At 30.1% G+C, this 27,326-nt stretch overlaps 2 protein-coding genes across 2 annotated transcripts; both read right to left on the bottom strand.

The window, feature by feature from the left end:
• Window positions 1-916: 916 nt before the first annotated feature.
• LOC107442733 (acetoacetyl-CoA synthetase) lies at window positions 917-27,303 on the bottom strand. The gene is made up of 14 exons (XM_087151487.1): window positions 27,202-27,303; window positions 23,923-24,045; window positions 22,379-22,482; window positions 21,243-21,360; window positions 19,112-19,222; window positions 18,925-19,022; window positions 15,166-15,280; window positions 14,270-14,351; window positions 12,886-13,036; window positions 12,724-12,801; window positions 12,672-12,682; window positions 11,374-11,891; window positions 2,697-2,899; window positions 917-1,144 (listed from the first exon to the last, which is right to left on the bottom strand). The coding sequence occupies exons 2-14, from the start codon at window positions 24,038-24,040 to the stop codon at window positions 1,007-1,009; spliced, it is 1,845 nt and encodes a 614-aa protein (XP_087007613.1). The 5' UTR covers window positions 24,041-24,045; window positions 27,202-27,303; the 3' UTR covers window positions 917-1,006.
• On the bottom strand, window positions 12,034-12,591 carry LOC147804280 (uncharacterized). The gene has a single exon (XM_087152245.1). The coding sequence runs from the start codon at window positions 12,488-12,490 to the stop codon at window positions 12,044-12,046; it is 447 nt and encodes a 148-aa protein (XP_087008371.1). The 5' UTR covers window positions 12,491-12,591; the 3' UTR covers window positions 12,034-12,043.
• Window positions 27,304-27,326: the final 23 nt, after the last annotated feature.

The raw sequence follows: 27,326 nt of genomic DNA, 5'->3' as shown, positions 1-27,326 counted from the left end.
ATAAAATTCTTAGATTGTTAGAATTTTCCTTCTAAAATTACGGTAAAATAACCGACAACAGTCTTTTCATCGAATCAACCGTAAAGTTTACGTTTCGGAACATTAAGTTTACATTTTGAACTAGTGTTCTAACATGGTTTCAAAACACACACAAAAAAAATGAAATTTAACTGAACATTTGAGTTAGGCATTTCGATGGACATTGGAGTTAGGTTGTGGTTGAGTTGTTTTTTGCAAATGAATCATGGAATAAGGCTCTTTAGTTAATCTGTTAGTGCCATCAACCGTAAGAGACTGTGTACTTTTTCGTCTTGGGCAGCTTTCTGGTGCTGCCATCTATGCATGATTGAGAATATCTTATTCTTACAGTTCAAGGTTTTCAATCGGGGAGTGCAAGACACTGAAAACTCTTCATGTAAATGGAAGAAATATTGTGGTATCAACACTAGACCTGCGGCAGCAGCCAGTTCAGCCTGTCATGAGAATGGCAGATTAACCCTCTCGTTTAAAATATGTACCCGACAGCAAAGAACCAAGTGACTTCATAAAGAGGATCTAGTTGGCGCGAGTAAAATTCTGTGGGTGTATTAGGTGTAAACAGTCAATAAGTATTTTTTTCTTACAGTTAACAGAGTAAAATTTTTTATAGTTATTGGACTGTTTTGTTTGTATAGAGTGAAAAAGAATTAGATAAATTGCCATTTGAGCAGTTTTTTCAACAAAAATTTACAACAGTTAAGGAAAGTCTCATTATAGAAAATGAAGTTTTAAGCGCTTATAATTTTATATATAGTTTATAAAATAAAAATTAACGTGCCAAAATGCACAAAATATTGCCCACACCTCATATACTTTTAGCTTTCGAAGAAACCTCATTGTTTAATCAAAACGAAAATGCAAATTAATTATGACTGGATTTAGAAAATATATAAATATATTTATTATTATAATTATTATAGAATGTGTAACGTAATTTTCAAGTAAACAAGTACTATTAAAATAAAAATTATTGCCAAGATATAAGCTCTGGAATGTTCTTGAAGCTGTTTAAGCAACCAGGATTGATGACTGATTCTGAATTGTAAGGCATATTATTTATAATTTTCTTGACGATAGTCTCCATCTTCTTTCCATTGACATTATACTGGAATTATATCAAAAAAAATTAATTTATCTGATGCATTCGTATAAAATCAAACAAATAATATGATCTTATTGTGCAATAAATACAGTCTAAAAAAAATTTAAAGTCTATATGCTATGTATGAATTATAACGCTTATAATATAAGTGCTTTAGTTGCAAGAAGCATTAAAATATTTTAACTTTATATGAAAATAAATTCTGAATCATGTTTAACAGATGACTAACAGAAAACAGAATATCTTAAACAATCTGCCTTTAACCAAAGGATCTGTAAGAAACGGGCTTTAGATTATTTTCCGATATGTGTTCTTAAAAGAGGAAATTAAATTAATTTCTGTGTTAAAGGAGGTGTTTTCATATAGGGACCATTCACACTGCATGTGGTTCACGCACACGCCGTCGTGAGAGAAGGAGAACCTGGGTGAGTGAGTTTTTTTTCCGGAAAAATGTTTTCCACCAATCAGATTCTCATTTATCGCCAACTCTGGTTGGAGGTGCATAAACCGCATGCAGAGAGAATGGCTCTTTAAAGTAAAAATTATTGCATAGAGTAATCAAGTTTTGCGATTGAGACACACATTTGTAAATATTACCTTCATTAATTATTTTTCGAAGATAAAAAATAAGCGTATGATTAAGCACATGAAAATTAGCATATGAATAAGCATATGAAAATTAATAATTAGATATACAAAAAATATACAAAAACATTATCAAAATCAGTCAAACAAAACTTGAGGATGAAGCGGGAGGAAAAGCAATAAAATAGATTTGATTGCCTTATGAAACTTAAAAGTGTTACCAATAATAGCTTTTCAATTTCTTCTTGATTTTTCCGGAAATAAATCAGGTGTTATTGTTTTCAAAACTGCTTTCCTCGGTGAAAATTTATGAAATTTCGGTCGTGTATTTTTTTTAAATTTTATTATAATAAGAATTTTTTTGTACTTAATTTTTAACAAGAATTCTAAATACGAGTACAATAAAGACGCTCACAAGGAAATGGGGGAAAACAGGTGTAATGAAAATCAAAGTAGGTTTAATTGGAGGTTAAAACTTGACGATGTTTTTAATAATTTTCTAAATCCACCCGCAATCACACCTGACTTGTTTATTACTACTGATTTTTTGCGCCGTGAATTGTCAAATTCCAAAATTGCTTTTTTTTTTCCTGACTAAATATTGATTCGTAATCCCCAGGGTGTATATTTTTTATGTTATTTTTTTAAAAGGATTATAAAAATAAACATTAAGGGTGATCTTTACGGAACACCCTGTATATGCTTATATAAAGACATTGTTGACTTAGTCCATAACAACAAATCAGCGAACAGCCACATTCAAGAATCCTTGCCTTAATTTCTTATGAATGACAATATTTGCTTGATTTGAATTAAAAATTGGGGGGATTCGGCTTACTAAACTCTGAACCTAAAAGCTACTTAACATTTGAAAACGTAATGTCATTTTCTATGAATAAATTTCACGGCTACTTCAATTTAAAAAATCATATATTTCATGGAGATAAAAAAAAGGAGTTAAAATACATACCGGTACATCTTTTGTTTCTAATATCACATCAGGAATGTGCACATTTGTTAATTCTTTTTCAATCACATTTTGAATTTTTGAAACTAATTGTTCATCAAATCGATACCCATTTTTTATTTTAAGAAACAGTACTGCCCTCGAATCTAAGTTTCTGTTTATTTGCGAGACACAAATGCTATCTTCGATCTCTGATAAAACATTAACTGTAAAATGAAAAAAAAAATTATTGATTTGAAGCAAGCATTTTAAACCAAAATTTATGTGCATATATCTTTTCATACATAAATATGTAAGCATTTTTCTATATTACAAAAAAGTAATTCTGAAAAAAATCGAGTTTTCATTCTGTTAGAAAGTTTTAATACGATCAACCATAATAAATTATGGTTATTTGCGAGATGCAAATATCTTCTATCTCTGGCAAAGCATGATCTGTAAAATGAGCAAAAAATATTGATTACAAACAAACATTTTAAACTAAAATTTATGCACATACTTCTTTTTACACAGACAAACTAACTTGAGGACAAAACGAGATGAAATGCAAGAAAATCAATTTGATTTCCTTATGAAACTTGAAAGTGTAAACATATAAATAAGTGTAAACATATGAATATGTAAATATTTTCTATATTGCGAAAAAATAATACTGGAAAAACTTGAGATTTCATTCTGTAAGGAAGTTTTGAATGCATTGGACCGTAATAGTTCTTATTTATCTACGAGCCGCAAATGCTATCTTCGATCTATGGCAAAGCATGAACTGTAAAATAAATTTCAAAAAATATTGATTTGAAACAAACATTTTAAATCAAAAATTTATATGCCTGCTCCTTTTCATACATAAATGGGTAAATATTTTCTACATTGCGAAAAAATCTGAAACAAATTTAAATTTTGTTCTGTTAGGAAGTTTTGAAAGCGTTGATCCATAATATCCTTAAAATTTGCTGTAATATTAACCCCTTAACGATTGGTTAATTTTCAAGAAAACAGTCATAAAATTGCCTATTTTTTTATTAGTGCTATTTGATTAGTGCTGACATCTAGTTTAAAATAAACTAACTGTCTACAATAACCTTAAAAATATCCTGGTATCGCCATCTGGTGTGTAAAATGAGCTACAAAATGTTTTCCGGACAAAAAAAATTAATTAGTTTTATTCTTATTGGCGCGTTACTACTGAACACTCCAGCCCGGAAATATCACAGGAGCGAGAAATAGAGGGCGGAACCACACCCCGTCATTTTTACGGGAGCGAGAAGGAAGGGGTTAACATGGTTCTCAGACGAATCATATTATCGTGCAACTAAATTCCTTTTTACCCTTTGACGCAGAATTCTTATTAAATATATTTTTCATAGCTTTTTTTTATTATTTTTTATTAATTTTGGTCGCAGTACGAGAAAAATATTATATTTACCATTTTAATAATTTTTGATTATGAAGTACAGCATGAAACATGGGTGTGTTTTTTTTTCTTTTTGTGTTAAAGGCAAAATCTTCCAAACACGGCTCATTTCCAAGAAAAAAATTTTCAAATTTGTAGTTATTTAGGTCTAACAGTTATTGTAATATCGCTAATTTGCAAAATTAATTATTGATTAATTTTTGAATAGGGAGAAAAAAGACAATATATTTCCTTTAGTAGATAATCTAACAGATTCTTCAACAACTAGTATACAGCCTTTTATAAATAAAAAATACCAAAAAAAATTTTTGCTTGAAAAAAAATATATAAAAGCGATACCAGTGTCCCATCTGCATCATAAGGGTTAAACTCATTGTTTTTTCTTTACACAATTTGACACGAATCTTTATATAGGGGTGTATGTTGTACTTCAAACCAATTTTGACATTTTATTTTTTGCGAAATGTTTAAAATACGTTTGTCTAATTTTTTCTGTATAAATTCTGGCATATGTTTCAGAAGAAAAGTATATATTTTTGCTGAAATCATTTTCCCATGGTTCACTTAACACATGTACCAAATTTCGTCACAATTCAGTTAGTAGAACGAGTTCTAGATAAGCCTGAATAAGGGCACTTTAATTCTAACCACCCTTATATCGAACCAAGGTATAAGATGGTCCTGTACCTTGGATTGCCATGCATTGCTCCAACACTCATTTTGAGTTCGTTTCTTCCAAAACTTGTTTGTTGATTAAATTTAGATATTAATGCAAATGTAACTAATTTTTAAAGTAATATAAATAAAAGAAATGTCAAAATACATTTTATTGAAATATTTCAAAAAATATATTGGCTTTATTTAGAGTTTCAAATTTTTTACATTTTGTCGACGGTAAATTTCAAAAATAAATATGTTTGTGCTAACTGGACATGAATCACGATACAAGACTGAGAATGGTCCAAAAAAAAAAACAACAAGCCTAAACTTCATTTGAATCTGTTAGAGCTTGCAAAAATATTTTTTAACTTTGTATTTTATCTTTAAAAGAATAATACAGTCAAACCCCGTTATAGGGTAAAAGGTTTATAGTGAACTCTCGGATATAGTGAACGAAATATTCGCTCCCGTGCCTTGCTATACACATATATTATTTTTTGTGGTTATAATGAACCAAAAGAGGAGAGGAAATTGGATATTATGAAGTTTTTTATGTTTTCGACTGATTTTTTTCTTCATTTCTTGGTAATTTAGAAATTTCTACATAAAATGCATTTACCGATTTTTAGAACCATTTATTGAGTGGAATGTAGCCATAAGCATTTTTTCTTGTTTGCTTCTTCGATCTCAGCTTCCCATCCCTAAATATTTTAAACACATTTTTTGTTACTACAGATTTTCTTTAATCATTTTTGCATTTCTTTTTATTGGTCATTCATTTAAATAATTTGTAATGAAAGCGAGCAGTTTCGAAAGGTCAGTTAAAATTCTTTGCAATACGGAGATAGTGAACTTCCGGTTATAGTGAACCGAAATTCAGGTCCCTTGAAGGTTCACTATAGAGGGGTTTGACTGCATTTTAGTACCTATATACCTTTCTGTTTTCAAATGCAAGTACAATATTATTTTATTTTCCAATCAAATTTATTGAAAACAAATCATCTAAAAAAATCGAAAAAACATTGTCTAGCATGTATGTGGAAAATCTGAAATTGTCACCAATGCAGCTGACCAACTACATACAATGGATGCGAAATTTCCCCACTTGGAGAGTGAAATATTTACACCGATCTAAGGAACTCACACCTATTCTTTCTAAATATAAGTCAAAAATATGTGACCGAATTTTGTAGTAAAATATAAACAAGTCCGAATAAATTTAACGTTCTTTTTTCTTGAAATGACAATTTTTGAATTGGAGCAAATACAATTCTTAAATTTCTTCTTCTTGCATCACTTTTTGCTTTTAATTTAGTTTGAAATTATGTTTCCGAAAAAAATATATTTTAGAGTTAAAATAAAACTTCAAAATAACATTAAAAAATTGAAAAATCTTTTTCTTTGGGGAAAAACACTGCTTTCCCTACATAAATATGTTTTTTTTTTTTTCTAGTGTTCTAAGGATTAAAAAAAAAGAACCCCGATTCCTTCTTTTTCCAACTCACTTTTTCATTTTTTTTCCCCCCTTGAAGGTTCACTATAGAGGGGTTTGACTGCATTTTAGTACTTATATACCTTTCTGTTTTCAAATGCAAGTACAATATTATTTTATTTTCCAATCAAATTTATTGAAAACAAATCATCTAAAAAAATCGAAAAAACATTGTCTAGCATGTATGTGGAAAATCTGAAATTGTCACCAATGCAGCTGACCAACTACATACAATGGATGCGAAATTTCCCCACTTGGAGAGTGAAATATTTACACCGATCTAAGGAACTCACACCTATTCTTTCTAAATATAAGTCAAAAATATGTGACCGAATTTTGTAGTAAAATATAAACAAGTCCGAATAAATTTAACGTTCTTTTTTCTTGAAATGACAATTTTTGAATTGGAGCAAATACAATTCTTAAATTTCTTCTTCTTGCATCACTTTTTGCTTTTAATTTAGTTTGAAATTATGTTTCCGAAAAAAATATATTTTAGAGTTAAAATAAAACTTCAAAATAACATTAAAAAATTGAAAAATCTTTTTCTTTGGGGAAAAACACTGCTTTCCCTACATAAATATGTTTTTTTTTTTTCTAGTGTTCTAAGGATTAAAAAAAAAGAACCCCGATTCCTTCTTTTTCCAACTCACTTTTTCATTTTTTTTCCCCCCTTGAAGGTTCACTATAGAGGGGTTTGACTGCATTTTAGTACTTATATACCTTTCTGTTTTCAAATGCAAGTACAATATTATTTTATTTTCCAATCAAATTTATTGAAAACAAATCATCTAAAAAAATCGAAAAAACATTGTCTAGCATGTATGTGGAAAATCTGAAATTGTCACCAATGCAGCTGACCAACTACATACAATGGATGCGAAATTTCCCCACTTGGAGAGTGAAATATTTACACCGATCTAAGGAACTCACACCTATTCTTTCTAAATATAAGTCAAAAATATGTGACCGAATTTTGTAGTAAAATATAAACAAGTCCGAATAAATTTAACGTTCTTTTTTCTTGAAATGACAATTTTTGAATTGGAGCAAATACAATTCTTAAATTTCTTCTTCTTGCAGAACTTTTTGCTTTTAATTTAGTTTGAAATTATGTTTCCGAAAAAAATATATTTTAGAGTTAAAACAAAACTTCAAAATAACATTAAAAAATTGAAAAATCTTTTTCTTTGGGGAAAAACACTGCTTTCCCTACATAAATATGTTTTTTTTTTTTCTAGTGTTCTAAGGATTAAAAAAAAAGAACCCCGATTCCTTCTTTTTCCAACTCACTTTTTCATTTTTTTTCCCCCCTTGAAGGTTCACTATAGAGGGGTTTGACTGCATTTTAGTACTTATATACCTTTCTGTTTTCAAATGCAAGTACAATATTATTTTATTTTCCAATCAAATTTATTGAAAACAAATCATCTAAAAAAATCGAAAAAACATTGTCTAGCATGTATGTGGAAAATCTGAAATTGTCACCAATGCAGCTGACCAACTACATACAATGGATGCGAAATTTCCCCACTTGGAGAGTGAAATATTTACACCGATCTAAGGAACTCACACCTATTCTTTCTAAATATAAGTCAAAAATATGTGACCGAATTTTGTAGTAAAATATAAACAAGTCCGAATAAATTTAACGTTCTTTTTTCTTGAAATGACAATTTTTGAATTGGAGCAAATACAATTCTTAAATTTCTTCTTCTTGCATCACTTTTTGCTTTTAATTTAGTTTGAAATTATGTTTCCGAAAAAAATATATTTTAGAGTTAAAATAAAACTTCAAAATAACATTAAAAAATTGAAAAATCTTTTTCTTTGGGGAAAAACACTGCTTTCCCTACATAAATATGTTTTTTTTTTTTCTAGTGTTCTAAGGATTAAAAAAAAAGAACCCCGATTCCTTCTTTTTCCAACTCACTTTTTCATTTTTTTTCCCCCCTTGAAGGTTCACTATAGAGGGGTTTGACTGCATTTTAGTACTTATATACCTTTCTGTTTTCAAATGCAAGTACAATATTATTTTATTTTCCAATCAAATTTATTGAAAACAAATCATCTAAAAAAATCGAAAAAACATTGTCTAGCATGTATGTGGAAAATCTGAAATTGTCACCAATGCAGCTGACCAACTACATACAATGGATGCGAAATTTCCCCACTTGGAGAGTGAAATATTTACACCGATCTAAGGAACTCACACCTATTCTTTCTAAATATAAGTCAAAAATATGTGACCGAATTTTGTAGTAAAATATAAACAAGTCCGAATAAATTTAACGTTCTTTTTTCTTGAAATGACAATTTTTGAATTGGAGCAAATACAATTCTTAAATTTCTTCTTCTTGCATCACTTTTTGCTTTTAATTTAGTTTGAAATTATGTTTCCGAAAAAAATATATTTTAGAGTTAAAATAAAACTTCAAAATAACATTAAAAAATTGAAAAATCTTTTTCTTTGGGGAAAAACACTGCTTTCCCTACATAAATATGTTTTTTTTTTTTCTAGTGTTCTAAGGATTAAAAAAAAAGAACCCCGATTCCTTCTTTTTCCAACTCACTTTTTCATTTTTTTTCCCCCCTTGAAGGTTCACTATAGAGGGGTTTGACTGCATTTTAGTACTTATATACCTTTCTGTTTTCAAATGCAAGTACAATATTATTTTATTTTCCAATCAAATTTATTGAAAACAAATCATCTAAAAAAATCGAAAAAACATTGTCTAGCATGTATGTGGAAAATCTGAAATTGTCACCAATGCAGCTGACCAACTACATACAATGGATGCGAAATTTCCCCACTTGGAGAGTGAAATATTTACACCGATCTAAGGAACTCACACCTATTCTTTCTAAATATAAGTCAAAAATATGTGACCGAATTTTGTAGTAAAATATAAACAAGTCCGAATAAATTTAACGTTCTTTTTTCTTGAAATGACAATTTTTGAATTGGAGCAAATACAATTCTTAAATTTCTTCTTCTTGCAGAACTTTTTGCTTTTAATTTAGTTTGAAATTATGTTTCCGAAAAAAATATATTTTAGAGTTAAAACAAAACTTCAAAATAACATTAAAAAATTGAAAAATCTTTTTCTTTGGGGAAAAACACTGCTTTCCCTACATAAATATGTTTTTTTTTTTTCTAGTGTTCTAAGGATTAAAAAAAAAGAACCCCGATTCCTTCTTTTTCCAACTCACTTTTTCATTTTTTTTCCCCCCTTGAAGGTTCACTATAGAGGGGTTTGACTGCATTTTAGTACTTATATACCTTTCTGTTTTCAAATGCAAGTACAATATTATTTTATTTTCCAATCAAATTTATTGAAAACAAATCATCTAAAAAAATCGAAAAAACATTGTCTAGCATGTATGTGGAAAATCTGAAATTGTCACCAATGCAGCTGACCAACTACATACAATGGATGCGAAATTTCCCCACTTGGAGAGTGAAATATTTACACCGATCTAAGGAACTCACACCTATTCTTTCTAAATATAAGTCAAAAATATGTGACCGAATTTTGTAGTAAAATATAAACAAGTCCGAATAAATTTAACGTTCTTTTTTCTTGAAATGACAATTTTTGAATTGGAGCAAATACAATTCTTAAATTTCTTCTTCTTGCAGAACTTTTTGCTTTTAATTTAGTTTGAAATTATGTTTCCGAAAAAAATATATTTTAGAGTTAAAACAAAACTTCAAAATAACATTAAAAAATTGAAAAATCTTTTTCTTTGGGGAAAAACACTGCTTTCCCTACATAAATATGTTTTTTTTTTCTAGTGTTCTAAGGATTAAAAAAAAAGAACCCCGATTCCTTCTTTTTCCAACTCACTTTTTCATTTTTTTCCCCCCTTGAAGGTTCACTATAGAGGGGTTTGACTGCATTTTAGTACTTATATACCTTTCTGTTTTCAAATGCAAGTACAATATTATTTTATTTTCCAATCAAATTTATTGAAAACAAATCATCTAAAAAAAATCGAAAAAACATTGTCTAGCATGTATGTGGAAAATCTGAAATTGTCACCAATGCAGCTGACCAACTACATACAATGGATGCGAAATTTCCCCACTTGGAGAGTGAAATATTTACACCGATCTAAGGAACTCACACCTATTCTTTCTAAATATAAGTCAAAAATATGTGACCGAATTTTGTAGTAAAATATAAACAAGTCCGAATAAATTTAACGTTCTTTTTTCTTGAAATGACAATTTTTGAATTGGAGCAAATACAATTCTTAAATTTCTTCTTCTTGCATCACTTTTTGCTTTTAATTTAGTTTGAAATTATGTTTCCGAAAAAAATATATTTTAGAGTTAAAACAAAACTTCAAAATAACATTAAAAAATTGAAAAATCTTTTTCTTTGGGGGAAAAACACTGCTTTCCCTACATAAATATGTTTTTTTTTTCTAGTGTTCTAAGGATTAAAAAAAAAGAACCCCGATTCCTTCTTTTTCCAACTCACTTTTTCATTTTTTTTCCCCCCTTGAAGGTTCACTATAGAGGGGTTTGACTGCATTTTAGTACTTATATACCTTTCTGTTTTCAAATGCAAGTACAATATTATTTTATTTTCCAATCAAATTTATTGAAAACAAATCATCTAAAAAAAATCGAAAAAACATTGTCTAGCATGTATGTGGAAAATCTGAAATTGTCACCAATGCAGCTGACCAACTACATACAATGGATGCGAAATTTCCCCACTTGGAGAGTGAAATATTTACACCGATCTAAGGAACTCACACCTATTCTTTCTAAATATAAGTCAAAAATATGTGACCGAATTTTGTAGTAAAATATAAACAAGTCCGAATAAATTTAACGTTCTTTTTTCTTGAAATGACAATTTTTGAATTGGAGCAAATACAATTCTTAAATTTCTTCTTCTTGCATCACTTTTTGCTTTTAATTTAGTTTGAAATTATGTTTCCGAAAAAAATATATTTTAGAGTTAAAACAAAACTTCAAAATAACATTAAAAAATTGAAAAATAGAGTTAAAACAAAAAAGAACCTATTTACAAAAAACAGTATAACAAGGTTAGTATGATGGTAATACGGAGTATGTCTCCCGGACGATGCAATACAGGCCGTACAACGCCTAGGCATGCCGACTATCAAATTATCAATCTGATCTTGGGGAATATTACACCACTCATCAAGCAATGCCCTCCGAAAGTCCGGTAGACAGGTGGGAGGGGGTTGACCGGCTGCAATTCGTCGGACAAGCATATCCCACACTTGCTCTATTGGATTCAAGTCCGGTGAGTATGCTGGCCAATCCATACGGGTGATATTCTTCGATTGAAGGCATTCGTCTACAATGTTTGCACGGTGAGGACGGGCGTTGTCTTCCATAAACAGAAATTCAGCACCCATGGTGCCCCGAAACAAACGTACATGTTGTTCCAGAATGACATCCCTATAGATGTGGCCTGTCATCGTTACACTCTGAACATGCAGGTCAGTTCTGGAACCAAGAATAATTCCTCCCCAAACGAGCCATCTTGCACCACCGTAACGGTGTCGTTCAATGGTGTTGTCTTGGTGGTAACGGGTACCTGGCGCTCTCCATATGAAAGTCCAGCGAGAATCAGACCGCAAACTAAACCTGAACTCGTCGGAAAACATCACACAAGATCACTGATGCGGTGTCCACAATGCATGCTCTCTACTCCAGGCTAATCGCAGGCGACAGTGAGTTGCGGTAAGTGGAACACATCTGACAGGCCTACGAGCATATAGACCAATGTGCCCTTAGCGTCTGTACACGGTCTGCCTTGACACTGTCGTACCAGTAACTGAAGAGAGCTGACGAGACAGATCTGATGCTGTGCTCCGTCTGTTTCTTTTGGCAGTAACTGCCAAATACCGGTCTTCATTCGGCGTTGTAACACGGTGGCGACCTGTGCTGTAACGTCTACTCACATTACCATCATCTTGGAATCGTTGCCAAAGCCTGGAGATGACACTCTGGGTGATTCCAAGTTCCTCGGATACTTCCAGCTGGGTACGTCCACATTCCAGTCGTCCGATGATTCTGCGACGTAAAAAATCATCCAAATGCTTCCTTTGTGCCATAACTATGCGGTTATTACACTGAAAGGCTTTTAAAGCGCTTGTGAACAATTTTACTTCTTTGCCACCATTCCTTATATGCCCCTCTCTTACACTCTCGTCATTGTGACGTACTACCAGCGTCATCTAGTGGTTTCCTGTAATTTGCATATTCTGTGTGTGATAATTCTACAGGTGAAATTTTAATTTTAGAGTTTGATTTCCGTGTGATTCTGAATTATCCTTAATTTATGAACATGAGTGTAAATGAATTGTATGAATAAATATGTTGGAATAGTATTTCAATGCGACACCCACAAGTCTTTACCTAAAAAATACCTAAAAAAGAATAAATTTAAAAAAACTCATAGCATCATTACCGGAGACATGGAGAACCAAATACTATTTCTTGAGGCATCAGCATGCAGGTAAAAGTCTCTGTAGGACGCCAAAAGATTCTATATCGAAAAAAAAAATCTTTTTTACTTTAATTTAGTAATATAATACATAAAAATATGGAAAGTAATATTAAATTTGTGTACTCCAAATCCATGAGTCATAGCTTTGCACTGTCCTGTCGTTCCAGAAGTAAAACTTAAAAATGCTGGATGGGAAAACGATAGCTGTTCAAACAATATATCAGGAACTGAACCGTTCGTATAACCTGTTTCCAAAAAATCGTCCAAGAAACAACTGCAAAAAAAAACATATTTACTAACAACTCTATTTCGAAATTAAATGTTAAATAAACAGGTTCGGTTTATTGCTATATATCGATGATGATGCGTACTTTTATAATGATCCAGAGGTGTTTACCTTCAACTAAAACTTAGAAAACAGTTTTTTAAAAATTCCACTAAATGTCACTTAACATGTATTCCACTATAAAATTCAATTATTGAACCAGAACAAACTCTTAATTTAATATGTTCTATCCTAGATAAACTATTTATTTATGTATTTTTAACATCAACCAAAATCGGCCAAGTACTATTTCAAAAACTACCTTTTAAGATGCTCTAAGGAGTTTGATAAACGCTGTTTTTCGAAGCTCTGTCGCCATGGAAAATAAAACAGCCATAGTTTAAGTGCTTTACACTTCAAGCAATGCGATGATTTTAAGCTGTTTATATAATCTTGTCTTGAATAGTTATTTAGGCGTTAGAACAGGATATTAACTTAAATATTTTAAAAGTTATTAAACTTTTTTTAAAAATCGCCAATTTGGTGACATTTTTCCACCTAGATGAAAATTATCAAAATCACTGCGTTATTCTCAGTTTTGGCACATTTTTATGAGCCCAGGTGATTCAGATTTGGAATAAGTTTGTAAATATTAAAAAATTAGATCACAAACGCTTTTCCTTTTCACAAAACACTTTTCCTTTTCTTCATATTGACGTTTTGTGCCATCATCACAATAAGCGTAGACAGAGTTCGCTTTAGATAGGCTGAACTTGATCTAACAGTCATAAGTAACAGTTGCAAACTCACAGCAGCTATAAAAACAGCACACTATTCTCAAAAAAGCATCATTTCATATTACGACGGAGTCTTCGAAAAACAGCCTTAATGGGCAAGAAACTGAATGTTAATTATTTCGACCCGCATTGCCCTCTGACCAAAAAGGAAACATTTGTGCTTTAAGAATGCCACTTTACATATGCTTGCTATTCAAAATTTCAAATACTAAGCTAGAAGTTAACACTTGGGATTTAATTGTTAAGTGAATTAATATGCAAGCTAACTATACGCAATTAATTAATGATCTATATATACATTCGAGTAAAATCTATTATATACCTCCTCCAAAATGTCACTTAACAAGCTTTTACTTCAATGGTTTTAAATACTCAACGAAAATTGATTTTTCTATACTTAATATTTTAAACTTAATACATGAAGGATCTTTGAAACAATCCTTACCTATTTCTAATATTGCTGATATCCTTTTGTTTAGATGTTTTCTGTGACGGAACAATTATCACCTTTTCCAATGATGGCAAACCTAATAAAAAGAAAAGAAAGAATTAAAATAAGAATTCTAATAAAATCTTATACGTTTAGATGGATAATTGATAAATTTAAATTATATTTAGAAATTTTTGATAAACGATAGAAAAAATCAGTAATAATAATGAAAATGTGTTTTTGATTATTATTTCTTAAATTTCTTATTCTTAGTCTATTAATTTCTTTATCAGTAAAAATAATTTAGATATTTGTTTTTTATTGCAAAAGCATTAGATTTAAAAAAACCAACAAAAAAAACACTTTTCTTGCTACGTATCGAGATTTTTCTGTGATTTATTGGAAATTCTGCTTTTCAAAATAATAATTCTTACTGCCACACATTTTGCTAGAAATGCAAAACTGAAAAGTGAATTTAACCAAATAACTGGTTTTTATGCTATGCTCTAAAATATCATGAAAAAACACCTTTTAATTCAAGGGGTTATGGCATTATTGTAATCTCTCTGAGGGTGATAGAGTAGCATCGAATTGTTACTTAATATTATTTCCATGCAAATAATTTAGAAATTTTTTGATTTCCTACTAGATGGCAGCACATTACAGAGGAAAATTTTACCGCCTACATGCAAATCAAAGTGTTTTCCATCAGACCATTCGAAATGCTATATCGATTAGTTAGAAAGAATCATTTTATTGCTTAAGTTCTTAGATTCCTATAAGGCATCTATCTGCATTACCACAGGATATGAAACTAATAAAATGAGTTTTTAAAATTTAATGTTAGATAAATTGTGAATTTATAACACATAAAAATTCGTAAAAATTCAAAGTTAATAGGCTAAAATTACCTTCAACAATTTCTTTAACTTTAGGGAGCAAATTTATTTCTTCTCCATTTTGCAAAAATCTATCGACGGTTAAAAGTACTCTTGGTTCAACTAATTTGAATCTGCTCAGTACTGCCTATAAAAGATTCCAAAAAACAATACATTATTACTTTTAATTAACAAAGAAGTTCCTAATATGAACTTAGACTTTTGCAATATGTGTAATAACAGTAGGTGGTAACAACACTTTTAAGCAAAACTTAAAAGGGGAATAAACTCATAAATTATTGGCACATATTTACAATAGTTTGAATGTCCAAAGATAATTCCCTACAAGAAAAATAAAGTATTTTTATTATTTTTATTTATTTAATAATGAAATTTTTTTTTAATTAATAAACATTTGACTTGTAAGTTATATATTTTTTACATCATTTTAAATATTTTGGTTTAAAGTGACAGAATATAAAATTTGAACGAAATCGGAAAAAGAGTTCTTGGAAAATATAAAATTCAGCCTTTTTTGAAAGCAAATTTCTCAAAAAATATTTAGCTGATGATCTGTTTTCAGTTTTGTACTATATCATTTAGAAGATACATTTTTTTAAATTAAGTAAAAATTTGTACATAAATACAACTATATAAGTTTAAATAGATGTTTAAATTTTTTATAGTTCTAAAATCTGCATACCTGACGATTCAAAAATTTATCGGCCTCTATTAAATTAAATAATTTTACAAAATTATATTTCTGTACAAAATTGTCCGTGTATTAAAGAATTTTACTGTTGTATGCGAAAAAAATTTCAATTCCTTTAAGCAGTTCGATACACACGAAAAGTGATATTTACAGCAAGCGATTCAAACTAAACTAATGGAACCGTGTTTTCAACCTTCCTTCATATTTTGAGGGTCTAGAATAGCGATCCTCGAAAAGTGTTCCCAGAACCTTAGAGTTCCGTGGAAGAGTCACAAGGGTTCCGAGGAATAGTACCTTTTTTAAAGCCAGTTACGAGTTTTAAAACCAGAGCCATATTTACTACCCTCTCTCATATTTTGAGCGTCTAGAACGGCGATTCTTGAAAAGTGATCCCAGAAAAGTGCTCAGCTTTTTTTTTCCTTAAATGAAAGAAAAATACCAGAGAGAAAAAAACAGCAAAAATTAAAAATAATTAATTTTTATTGAAAAAATTACGAAAAAAGTATGCTTTATTAAAAAATCTGTATTAGAGTTCCTCATCAATTTGAAATAAACTTAACTAAATTCAACAATAAAGAAACATAACCACTCTCTAGCATTTATAGCAATTCTTTTAAGCTTTAAAAATTTAACTGAAAACTTTACTTTAAATAATTATTCGAAAAAGAATTTGACTGAAAGATTATTTTTAATAAAACGATAAAAAATTTCATTCTTTGCATTGAATGCTCTCAAAGTAATTGGTTCTCTTTCTTTCATTATTTTTTTCAGTATTGCTAATGAACATCTATCTGATTGCACCTAAAAAAGACAACGACTGGTTTCATAGCTGAAAAAAAAATTGGGAACCGCTGGTCTAGAAACCAAAGCCATCGAAAAACAACTGCCTCTGTTTCATCACGCTATTTTTTCAACAAAGCAATTTTTTGTGCACAGTAGTTTAAAAAAGCAGCTTGTCAATATTCCACATACCAGGCAAGATTATTTAGTAAGACCAAGAATTTTTGATGGTGTTATACAGCTATAATAATTTTATTGTAACTGTAGTAACTTTATTGCAATAAGAAAGAATATTTTTAAAGCAACATGTTCTTATTGTTAATCATTCTTTAAAAAATCCATATTATTTTTTTTTTTTAAAAATACAAGAAAAAAATTCAAATAAAAAACTCTTCCTTAACCCTTTGACGAAATATTTTCATCAAACATATTTTTCCTATTTTCTTCATTATTTTGAATTAATTTAGGCCAAAATTAGTGAAAAATAATATATTTATCATTGTAATGATGTATGATTATGAAATACGGCATCGAATACCGGTTTTCCTTTTTACGTTTAAGGTAAAATTTTCCAAACATGGCTAAATTCAAAACAATAATTCAAATTTGCCCTTATTTTCAGTCAGTTAGATCTAAAAAAAACAGTAATTCATCGTTGAAATTTCTTTCATTTGGAAAATTAGTCATGTATAAATTTTTGAATATACATGAAGAGACTACTTACTATTTTTTTTTTTTTTACTAACTACTACAAACTACTTTTTTCTGGATATTATATTTAATAAAAAATACAATTGCGAGAATCTAACAAAGTTTTTTAATAGCTAATAGACTGTTTTATAATTAAAAAATGCCAAAAATGTATTTTTACTTGTGATTACAGCGTCAGAAAATACATATAAAAGGGACACCGGGGTCCCATCGGCTCGGTGCCAAAGGGTTAATATATGCACTTCTTTGACTTTTTTCAACACTGCATAAAATTAAAAAGTGCCTTTATATGTGAAAGTAGCATTGATTCTTTTTTATCAAACATTAAATACAATTAAGAAAATTAGGGATGACTTTGATTTCCTATCAGCAGGATAAGGGAGATAAAAATAGCTTCGTCGTCAAAATTTCTAATCACTCGTCAAGTCATGCGCTTAAGATACTAATATTAAATTATTATATTGTGTTTATTTTATTGCATCCAGGTGATTGCAAGTAATTTCTCAATAAGTGCGTGAAAATACACTATGTAATTGTGAGCTTGAATGTTTATCATTTATCAGATTTTTGTGTTTTGGAAAGTAAACTTGTTAGGCTACTGTAATTTTCTTTCTTCCTTTTTCTCATTCTTCCTTCTATTTCTTCCTTTATTTTCTTCCTTCCTTTATTTATTTACTATCCAAATACTACTTGTTCTTCGTACAAGGTAAAAAAAATAGTTAATTATCATTAAACCAGTATTAATAAATACTACGAAATTATGCTTAAAACTGAAAGGAATATATCGACACAATTAATAAAACTTAAATAATTCCCTTTTTTTAACTTTTATTATTTTTCGCCCTTCATAATGACTTTACGTTATGAGATTAAGTAACACACGTTCATAGAAATTCATCCCATTTAAATAACTGCAATCACTATAGTTTGGCATGATTGTTCATGACCAACTCGTAATATATTCAAACTCTACTAATAATCTACTCATTCCTTTCTAAGGCATTAAAAAGCCGATTACTACAGTATCTATATTAGTTCATTTTTTATCGATGGAAACAGTACTAATTACCACAATACCAGTAGTACCAACTATAAAAAATAATTAAGCATCATTGGCATCAATAATGGTGATTTTTCAAGGTTCTCCTATATTTTCTTAATTAAGTTTGATTTTTTTCGTATATAACTTATCCAAGAGTTATCTTGTCTTTTGAATTTGATTCGAAATGAAGTTACGAGACTATGGAGTTGAGCATTAGCAGTCGTGAACCCAAAAAATTGGGTCAGCTGTTCAACGACGGTTGTAAAATAAAATGAATCAGATTAATCGTTGCTGTTTGATCTTTAAGCTTTTCATATTCAAAACTGAAAACTTCTAATGAAATCTGAAAAAACGAAAACCAAAATTATTTTTTCTCATTGATATTAAGTAATCAGATAGTACTGGCATAAATCCATATTATGAAATATTTTTATTATAAAACACTGTTTAATTTCATGCTTCTCGCAGAAGACGATACAGTGGAATAACCCTAAAAACACAAGATTTTACAAAACATTTAACCTCATCTTGTAAAAAGACTCATTACCTGTGAACCAAAGAGTGGTAGGGCCGCTCCCCAAATCGCTCCAATGCTTGTAACCGCTTGCATTGCAAAGATAGGCTCCTTTCTATTGGACATATAACCTGAAATGCATCAATTTGGAATCAATCTAGGATGCCAATCAACCTAAGTGTATCAATCTAAAATCACTTTTTTAAGATTACCTACTTACAAGCAACTGTGTCATTCTTTCTCAGACCTAGCTTTCTGAACGCCGCAGAGTATTTCTTGGCTTCTTCATACATATCGGCATAGGTGATAATTTCTGGCTCTTTATCTTCACCTAGAAAGCAACATTTTTATGAATGTGAAATACTTTCTAACATAAAATATTTCCGCAACAGCCTGCTGTGGGCCGGAGGGTCTTAGAAGAGGAGGCTCCAATCTTTCGCAATCAACGTCATGATTGTAACAACGAGGTCAACATGTCTTTTTTTTTTGTCTTACTTTTGTTTGATATAACTAACTTTGAAATTAAAGAAAATTTTTACAACAATTTAAAATTAATTACAATATTTTTTCTTTAAAATTTGAAAAAAAAATCTTTTAAAACTGTACAATATATAAGTATTTAAAGTAGTACCTCTATACTGCGCATCAGCTGAAAAAAGTTAAATTTTTTTTTCTTCATAATTTTGTAGTATTTGGCATCTAATGAAAAATGTTTGTTCCGAATATCTTAAGTTTCAAGCAATTTTCTAAATAGCATTCGTACTTTTTCAAAGACGCTCAAATCGATAAGGAGTTTTCTACAAATATTTTTTTGTGTCAGAAGATAGAATTTAAAAACAAATGATAATATTATACAATAAGCCTTCATACACCAAAATGTGATTTAATAATGATAGAAAAAAGGTATAATAAAATATACTTTTATGAGGGATGATCCTTAACAATACCAGTGTCATTTTTAATAAATCTAGTTTAATAGTGCAAAATGAAATGTGTGGAAAATCCCTTATCTTGAGTTTTCTTTTCAAAAGTGCGAATCCTAACTAGAAAATTGCGTGAAACTTTTTAAATTTCCACGATATTCAAATCTTACTTTTTTTATTAGTTGCCAAATACGATTCACTATAAAATTAAGAACAAAAAATAAATTTTCTCGAGCGTGTACAGTAGGAAAAAAACTACTTTCATTACTCATATCTTGCGCAGTTTTGAACAAAAATTTTCAAATTTTAAAGCAAAAATTTTGCAATAAATTTTAAATTGCTCAAAGAATTTTGTTTGATTTTATTGAATATTTTCATAGTTATAGCAAAAAAATCGTAAGACAAAGAAATATTTATTTTTTGGAAATCTATTGCTACATTTTTTGGCATAGAATGTCCAAAAACATTATATTCCCTATGCACTTTATTGTCGGTCCCTTAAACCTCGAAAAGCTTTAAACTTCATTGATATGTACGAAAAATCTCAAGATCTAAAAAGTTCTGAAATTATAAAATAATTCTCTTATTATTTCTGGGGAGATATGAAAGAAATTTATTAGTATTGAAGTGTTTCCATTATTTTGTTCACCCCCTGCATATGCAAATTTTATGATATGGTGGCCACATCATCCAGATATACACAGAAGAAAGAAATTCTTGTAAAATTAACTTGCTGTGTAGTAGTAACGTTTCTGATAAACAAAAATAACTCTGGTAATAAAAACCAAAATATACGGTATTTAAATCATTCATTTCATAATTTTTCAGTTCATTGGCAATGGTTTACCGAAAATTCTGGTTTTCAAAACTAAAGTTCGTAATGCTACACATTCATCAAAAAACACAAAACTGGAGAGTAAATTTAACCGAACAAATGGATATGTCATGCTTTAAGGTATCAAGATAATATTACCAAATGTTGCCATATTTCCCGAATTTAATCACACTTTGTATTTTATTGGTATTTTTACCAAACAAATTACCCATAGCTTCGTTAGAAGTTAACAAGCTTTTTGTGTACCTATAGAGCTAAAAACGCGGTATATTTTACCATGGTTCTGGTTGCTTTGACTCTATTTTTTTTTCCTCAAAGAATGAGAATGTTATGAATGTAATTTTTTTTTTTAATAAATAACTGAATGATTTAAACAAACAGTACGCCTTTTGATGATTGATAGCTGTGACACGAACTTTTTTAAATATATCAACGTTATAAAAAATATACTGTTTTGTAATCTTTTTTATATCATTCTTTTTCTGGTACAAAATTCTTTTTTGAGAAAACAACATATGCAACATGGAATATTGGGGGGGGGGGGATTTTGTGTCATAAAATGCATTTAAGGCTTATAAAGGAATGGTACGTACTTGCACATATTAGGGCAACATGATCATCTCTGTATTTTAATAAATTTTCTGCAATATTCAATCTTGATCCAGAAAACCATTCAGGGGGTTCATTCATAGGCACACTTAGGTCTATAACCTTCGGAAGATGATAATTTTAATTTTAGTTTATTTAAAGTTTTCCTAAAACAAAATCATATTCATATTCCTTTATTTTTTTCATTTTCTCTTAATCATGCCCGGAGAAAAAAATTCTGATGAAATTACCATACTGTATGGCAGTGTTTCCCAAAGTGTGGTACGCGTACCCCAGAGGTTTATCGGGAGTACGCGCTCTTATGCGAAATATCTTGCAACAAACGAAAATTTCAAAAACTTTTATTTAAAAACAAAGCTAGCCAAGAAAATTTACGATTACGTATTTTTCAATAGGTTAGTTTTTGCAGAGTAAACAGTTAATAATTAGGGGTGTCAACAGCCAGTTATGACTTTTAACTTCTGTGTAATTTTTTTATAGCAAAAAATACTATCATTTTCTTATTAGTGGTACACAGCGTTACGAAAAATTTAGAAGGGGTACACAAAAGTCATAAGTTTGGGAAACACTGCTGTATGATAATAACATTTCTGATAAAAAAAAATATATAATTCTGGTAATTAAAACCAAAATTTACAGTATTTAAACCATTCATTTCGTAATTTTTCCGTTTCTATGGTAACAGTTTCCCAGAAATTCTGGTTTTTAAAATTATAGTTCGTATTACCACACACTTAGTGAAAAATACTAAACTATATAGTAATTTAAACCAAATGAATGGTAAATTTTAAAATTTACCACACATATTCTGGTAGACAATGCCTTTTACGTTAATTGTGCATCAAATCATTTTTTTAATCACAAACTCCAGTGTATTTTGAAAATTGCTAGTAAAATTTTAAGCAGAAGCTGAATTTACTAAAACTATTTTTTTTTCTTCTTAATAATGTAAAACACTAAGTAATTGAAATGTTAGATGCAAAGCACGCAATACTTTATGCTAATTAAAGTTAATTATAATTGCTTTCAGTTAGTATTTGCGCAGCAAATATTGCTAATTACATTAATTATCCTTTACAATACTTAGTTTTTATTATTTAAAACTTCAGTAAGGAGTTACCTTATCATATTTTTTCGAAGCTATCACTCCTGTAAATTCCCACATTTCTGTCCAAAACTCTTCTAGGTAATCCACAGTCCACTTATGAAAATCTTTATATCCTTCTAAGTTAAAACGAAAGAAAATATTTTTAAAGAAACAATAAATAAAAACAAAAAAAACTGCTATTTTCATTAAAAAAATTTTAAAAAAACAATGTCGTAATTTGAAAAAAATTTTCCGCTAATGTGTTAAAACTAATTTTGCTCTGTTATTTCGAAAATAAATTTTATAAATTAATTTGATGTTTATACATGGTGCCTGACTGTAGGCACAGTACGCAAAGAAAAATAAACCATCCTGAATAACTTTTGATCTAATAATTGGATTTTCACGTTCTCAGACTTCGAGGGGGATTTAATCGGATTTAATGGTTCGAGGGGGTGACCTCAAATATGCTAATTAATTAATGCAAACGATATTCTAAGTTACGAAATCAGACTCAAAACGTACTTTCTCTGAATAAACATACCTTTTTTTCAACAGATTCGGATTTCTGACCTTCAAAATATATGCGGCAGACGTAATCTGGGAAATGTGGTCCCCATAGTTTGGTCAGGTGAGGGGTCCAAAGTTTGGACCCTTAATATTAATTTGATTTTTTGCGTATTTCGCTATATCTGGAAAACTTTCTAAGCGAATTGAAAGTTTTTTGCCCACAATTGTAAAATTCTTTGGTCAAAGAAAAAGAAAAACCTAAAGAAAAAAAAATTCATAAATATTTATTATTTTTTATTATTTTACTTAATAATAATCGAAAAACATTTGTATTGTAAAGTATAACATTTTATGCATCATATTAACGTTTGAAATTTTGCATGAAAAAATACAAAGGAGAGAAGGTTGTCGAATCATCTCCTGAGGCATCGAATTTTAAAAAAGTCGTATATTTACAAATACGATTTCTCAGGAATTATTCAACTCATTTCGGTCAAATTTCGTATTTTGCCATTTAAAATTTCGTACTTTAAAACGATGCAAAAAATTGTGTGCCTTACAATTCTAAATTTTTCTTATTCCAAATAAAATAATAAAAAATTTTTAAATATTTAGTAAAATTTATTTTTGCATCGAATTATCTTTGAACAAACGAATTTTATAATTATGTGCAAAAACAATTCGCTTGAAACGTTCCCATGATACAGTGAAATACGCAAAAAATTAAATTAGCATTATGAGGTCCAAACGGTGAACCCCTCTCCTGATCAAACTATTGGGACCACATTTCCCATATTGCGACTACCTCCTATATTTTGAAGGTCAGAAATCCAAATCCGTCAAAAAAAAAGTTTGTTTATTCAGTAAAAGAACGTTTTTGTGTCTGATTTCTTAACTTAAATTATCGTTTGCCCTTATTGATCAGCATATTTGAGGTCACCCTCTCAAACCGTTAGGATTAAGTCTTAGATCGTGAAGAACCAAACATTAGATTATCGCATTGTGCTTACAGATTTTTAGTAAGTAAACACAAGAAAATCATTTGCGTATCTGTTTATTCTACATACCAAATTTTCTATCGTACTTTTCTTCTATAACCTTCATAAATTCCTTCATCAATTTTCCAGAATTTTCTTTGGGATACCGCATAACCTGTACATCTTCATATTTGCTGTTAAAGACCATTTTTACTACAAAAGAAAATAATAATTTGAATAAGTTGTAGTTGTATAGAAGCTGAATTAACTGTCAAGTATATGTGCATGATAAATTTTAGATGTTGACGTTTTTTTTTAAATTATAGGTACAGGGACTCAACAGTATAAAGTTGACTACACAAGGAGCTTCATGTCTGTCTAATACGTGTCTCGACACTCGGTTGCCCGATAACTGAAATGCCGGACTTCGTTTTTTCGACGGCTCATTTGCCCAAGAGGTACGTTGACCCGATAACTCATTTTCCCGACATATACATTAGCCCAACAATTTATTTTCCCGACGTGTAAAGGAGATACTGCTTTTTAGACCCACTGGAAAAAAAAGCGGGGAAGGCCGCGGTTGAGATGGGTTGACTCTGTGGAGTCGGACTTTCTCGCAATTAATGAAAAGAATGGGAGATCAAAGATAAATCGGAAGTCATCATCATGGAGAAATCTTCAGAGGAAGGCATTGGCTCACACTGGACTGTCTGGCCAACTATGATGATGATGATGCACATTTGCATGAAAGTTTATTTTCTCGGCGGATACGTTTGTCGACAGGGCTAGCATGTAAAGAGAATGAGTATAGTTTTATTTATTTATTTATTTTGTTATTTTAAGTTATCGTTTATATATTATTACTCACTATTGCTTATAAGACTTATTCGTATCAATTACTCCTATTGCTGTTTTGACTGTAGATTTCCGCCACTTGGAATCAAGAATCATATTTCGATATCGTTTGCCCCGATAAGTCATTTTCCCGACATGTATACATTCCTCAACAATTTATCTTCCCAACATGTACGTTTGCGTGACAGTTTATTTTCCCGACGGACACGTTTGACCGACAGGGCTGGAATAGAAGGAAAATGAATATTTTTTTTTTTTTTTAGTTATTGTTTATACAATATTACTCGCTATTATTTATAAGACTTAATCATATCAATTATACTATTACTGATTTAACTGTAGATTACGACCACTTAGAATAAGAATATACGAATCTTTTTTTTTGGGGGGGAGGGGGGGATTTCAAGATGTTATGGGCGGTAAGATAAAAGGGTTTGATGGTACAAATTAGTAAATGTCAATTGTGACGTGATTGTGGAATAAAAAAACGATACATGTCCCAGTCGTTATACTAGGAAAGTAGTTGTAATGGAGGTTTGTATTAAAGAGTGTAGACTGCACAAATTTATTATTTTATTTTATTTTTTATAACCGTCGTTGAACAGCCGACTCAATTTTGAGTTTGCGACTATCTGTTGCTACTATCAATGTTTAACTGTTGCGACTACCAATGTCTAACTGTTGCTACTATCAATGTTTAACTGTTGCGACTACCAATGTTTAACTGCGACTATCAATTTTAACCGTTTGTTATTTTTTGGGTAGCATCACAGCAAACTTGAGGAGTTTTCCAAATTTAATTGTTGTTTGTTTCGTTGAATACGCGTTAGATTGAAAACACTACAAATATAATAATATTGGATGGTGTATTTTTTCATGCTTTTAGGCGTAAAAATCAGTCGGAAGTAGTCACCCGGAAGTCTTACGACGAATTTTAACCTCTAGCGCCTTTTACGCTTGGCTTGAAATGGTCAACCATCCATTCTGGGGCCGGGATAGCCTGGTCGGTAGGGCGCTGCGCCCATATCCAAGAGGTCGTGGGTTCGATCCTCGCCGGCCGAAGACTCCCCGTGTAGTAAATGGTGACTGATGCACGTTAAATCTGTCGAGTCTCAAAGTCCTCCATGTTCCCACAACAAATCAATACCTCTGGGGGTACTGATCCAGGAGTTTCCTTGTCTTCTGGATTGGTTCAAAATTACAAGGCTACGGAGTTGAACGTAAGTAGTCGTAAACCCATGAAATTGGGTCGGCTGTTCAACGACGGTTATAAAATAAAAATAAAACCATCCATTCTAGAGCCGCGATGCCTCAGGGGATAGAACATTAGCCTTCCAATGATGCGAACCGGGTTCAAATCCTAGTCGATAAGAATTCCGCATCCGGCTTGCACCGACCACAGTACTGACGAGAAATATCCTCAGTGGTAGACGGATCATGAATTAGAGTCCCTTTGCCGCCTGGCTAACCGTGGGAGGTTCTCGTGGCCTTCCTCTGCAAATGCGAGTTAGTTCCATCAAAAAGTCCTCCACGAAGGCAAATTTCTCCCAATACTCGATCCAGGAGTTCCCTTGTCTTCTGGATTGGGTTTAAAATTACAAGGCTACGGAATTGAACATTAGTAGTCGTAAACCCATAACATTGGGTCGGTTGTTCAACGACGGTTACAAAACAAAATAACCATCCATTCTATTTTAAACTAATAAAATTAAAATACTAGGACTTTTGAGGGGGGTACAGAAATAATTGTTTTCAGAATTTTTCAAATAGTGATTAAAAATTTGATGAAAGTCAAGGACTAGTTTCACTAAGATGCTAACTGATCTTTTAAAGAAAATATTCGCAAATATATATAAATACTTCTACACTTTCTTCAAACTCGTATCACATAACGATTAAGGCCATTTTGCTAGATAGTGATTTTTAAAAAAATTATTTATTGAAATGCTGAATTAAGAAAAATATTAGAAAACAGTTTATATGAATTTTAGTAATTTTAAATAAAATGCTTTATTAATGGTGTAAAAATAAATAAAGATGTTTAAAACGGTACTGAATTTTCTTCTAAATATATTTTCTTTATTCTCTGAAAATTTTAATTTATGTTTCAGTAAATTTCATCTTAAACCTAACAGAGACTGGTAGAAAAAATATAATTTAAATAACTAATTCAAACTAATAAAATAATAATTTAAAAAAATTTTACAATTTTTAGAGAAAATTCATTTTTTTAATAAGCATTTAAAGCTACACAGAAATCTAAAACAGTTTTTGATACTAATATGAAATTAATACAACACATTTTTATACAATAATATTTAAAACAACTTTAAGAATTTTTAGTTTAGAAATAATTTGTTATTATACGGAGCTATACATTATTATTTTAGTACTAAATTGCTCATAACTAACTTACATTTTAAAATATTACACAAATATGCTGCCAAGGAAAGAAAGAGTGTTTTAAGTATTATTTTTGTACGTTGTAAACAAAAGTCATGGAAAAATACTTACATTATCCAGAGATTTATTCGAACGTGCGAAACACGCTGTTGAAATATTGAAAAGACAGAAATTATCTGATACATTGAGTAAGAGAGATAAGATAGACTCACAGGTTCAATAATTAGAACGATGAT

This window comes from Parasteatoda tepidariorum, chromosome 9 (genome assembly GCF_982258835.1).
Source record: "Parasteatoda tepidariorum strain Cologne lab strain chromosome 9, Ptep-v5.0, whole genome shotgun sequence".
NCBI lineage: Eukaryota > Metazoa > Arthropoda > Arachnida > Araneae > Theridiidae > Parasteatoda > Parasteatoda tepidariorum.
The sequence above is the reverse complement of the archived record's forward strand: the minus strand, read 5'-3'. Positions and strand labels throughout refer to the sequence as shown.

Excerpts from the sequence above, each read along its gene's own strand:
- LOC147804280 (XM_087152245.1), bottom strand. The coding sequence starts at position 12,490 with ATGACGCTGGTAGTACGTCACAATGACGAGAGTGTAAGAGAGGGGCAT.
- LOC107442733 (XM_087151487.1), bottom strand. The coding sequence starts at position 24,040 with ATGGTCTTTAACAGCAAATATGAAGATGTACAGGTTATGCGGTATCCC. Across the intron at positions 22,483-23,922 it reads AAAGTACGATAGAAAATTTG|AAGGATATAAAGATTTTCAT; the intron begins GTATGTAGAATA and ends GTTTTAACTTAG. Across the intron at positions 14,352-15,165 it reads AGTTAAAGAAATTGTTGAAG|GTTTGCCATCATTGGAAAAG; the intron begins GTAATTTTAGCC and ends TCTTTTTATTAG.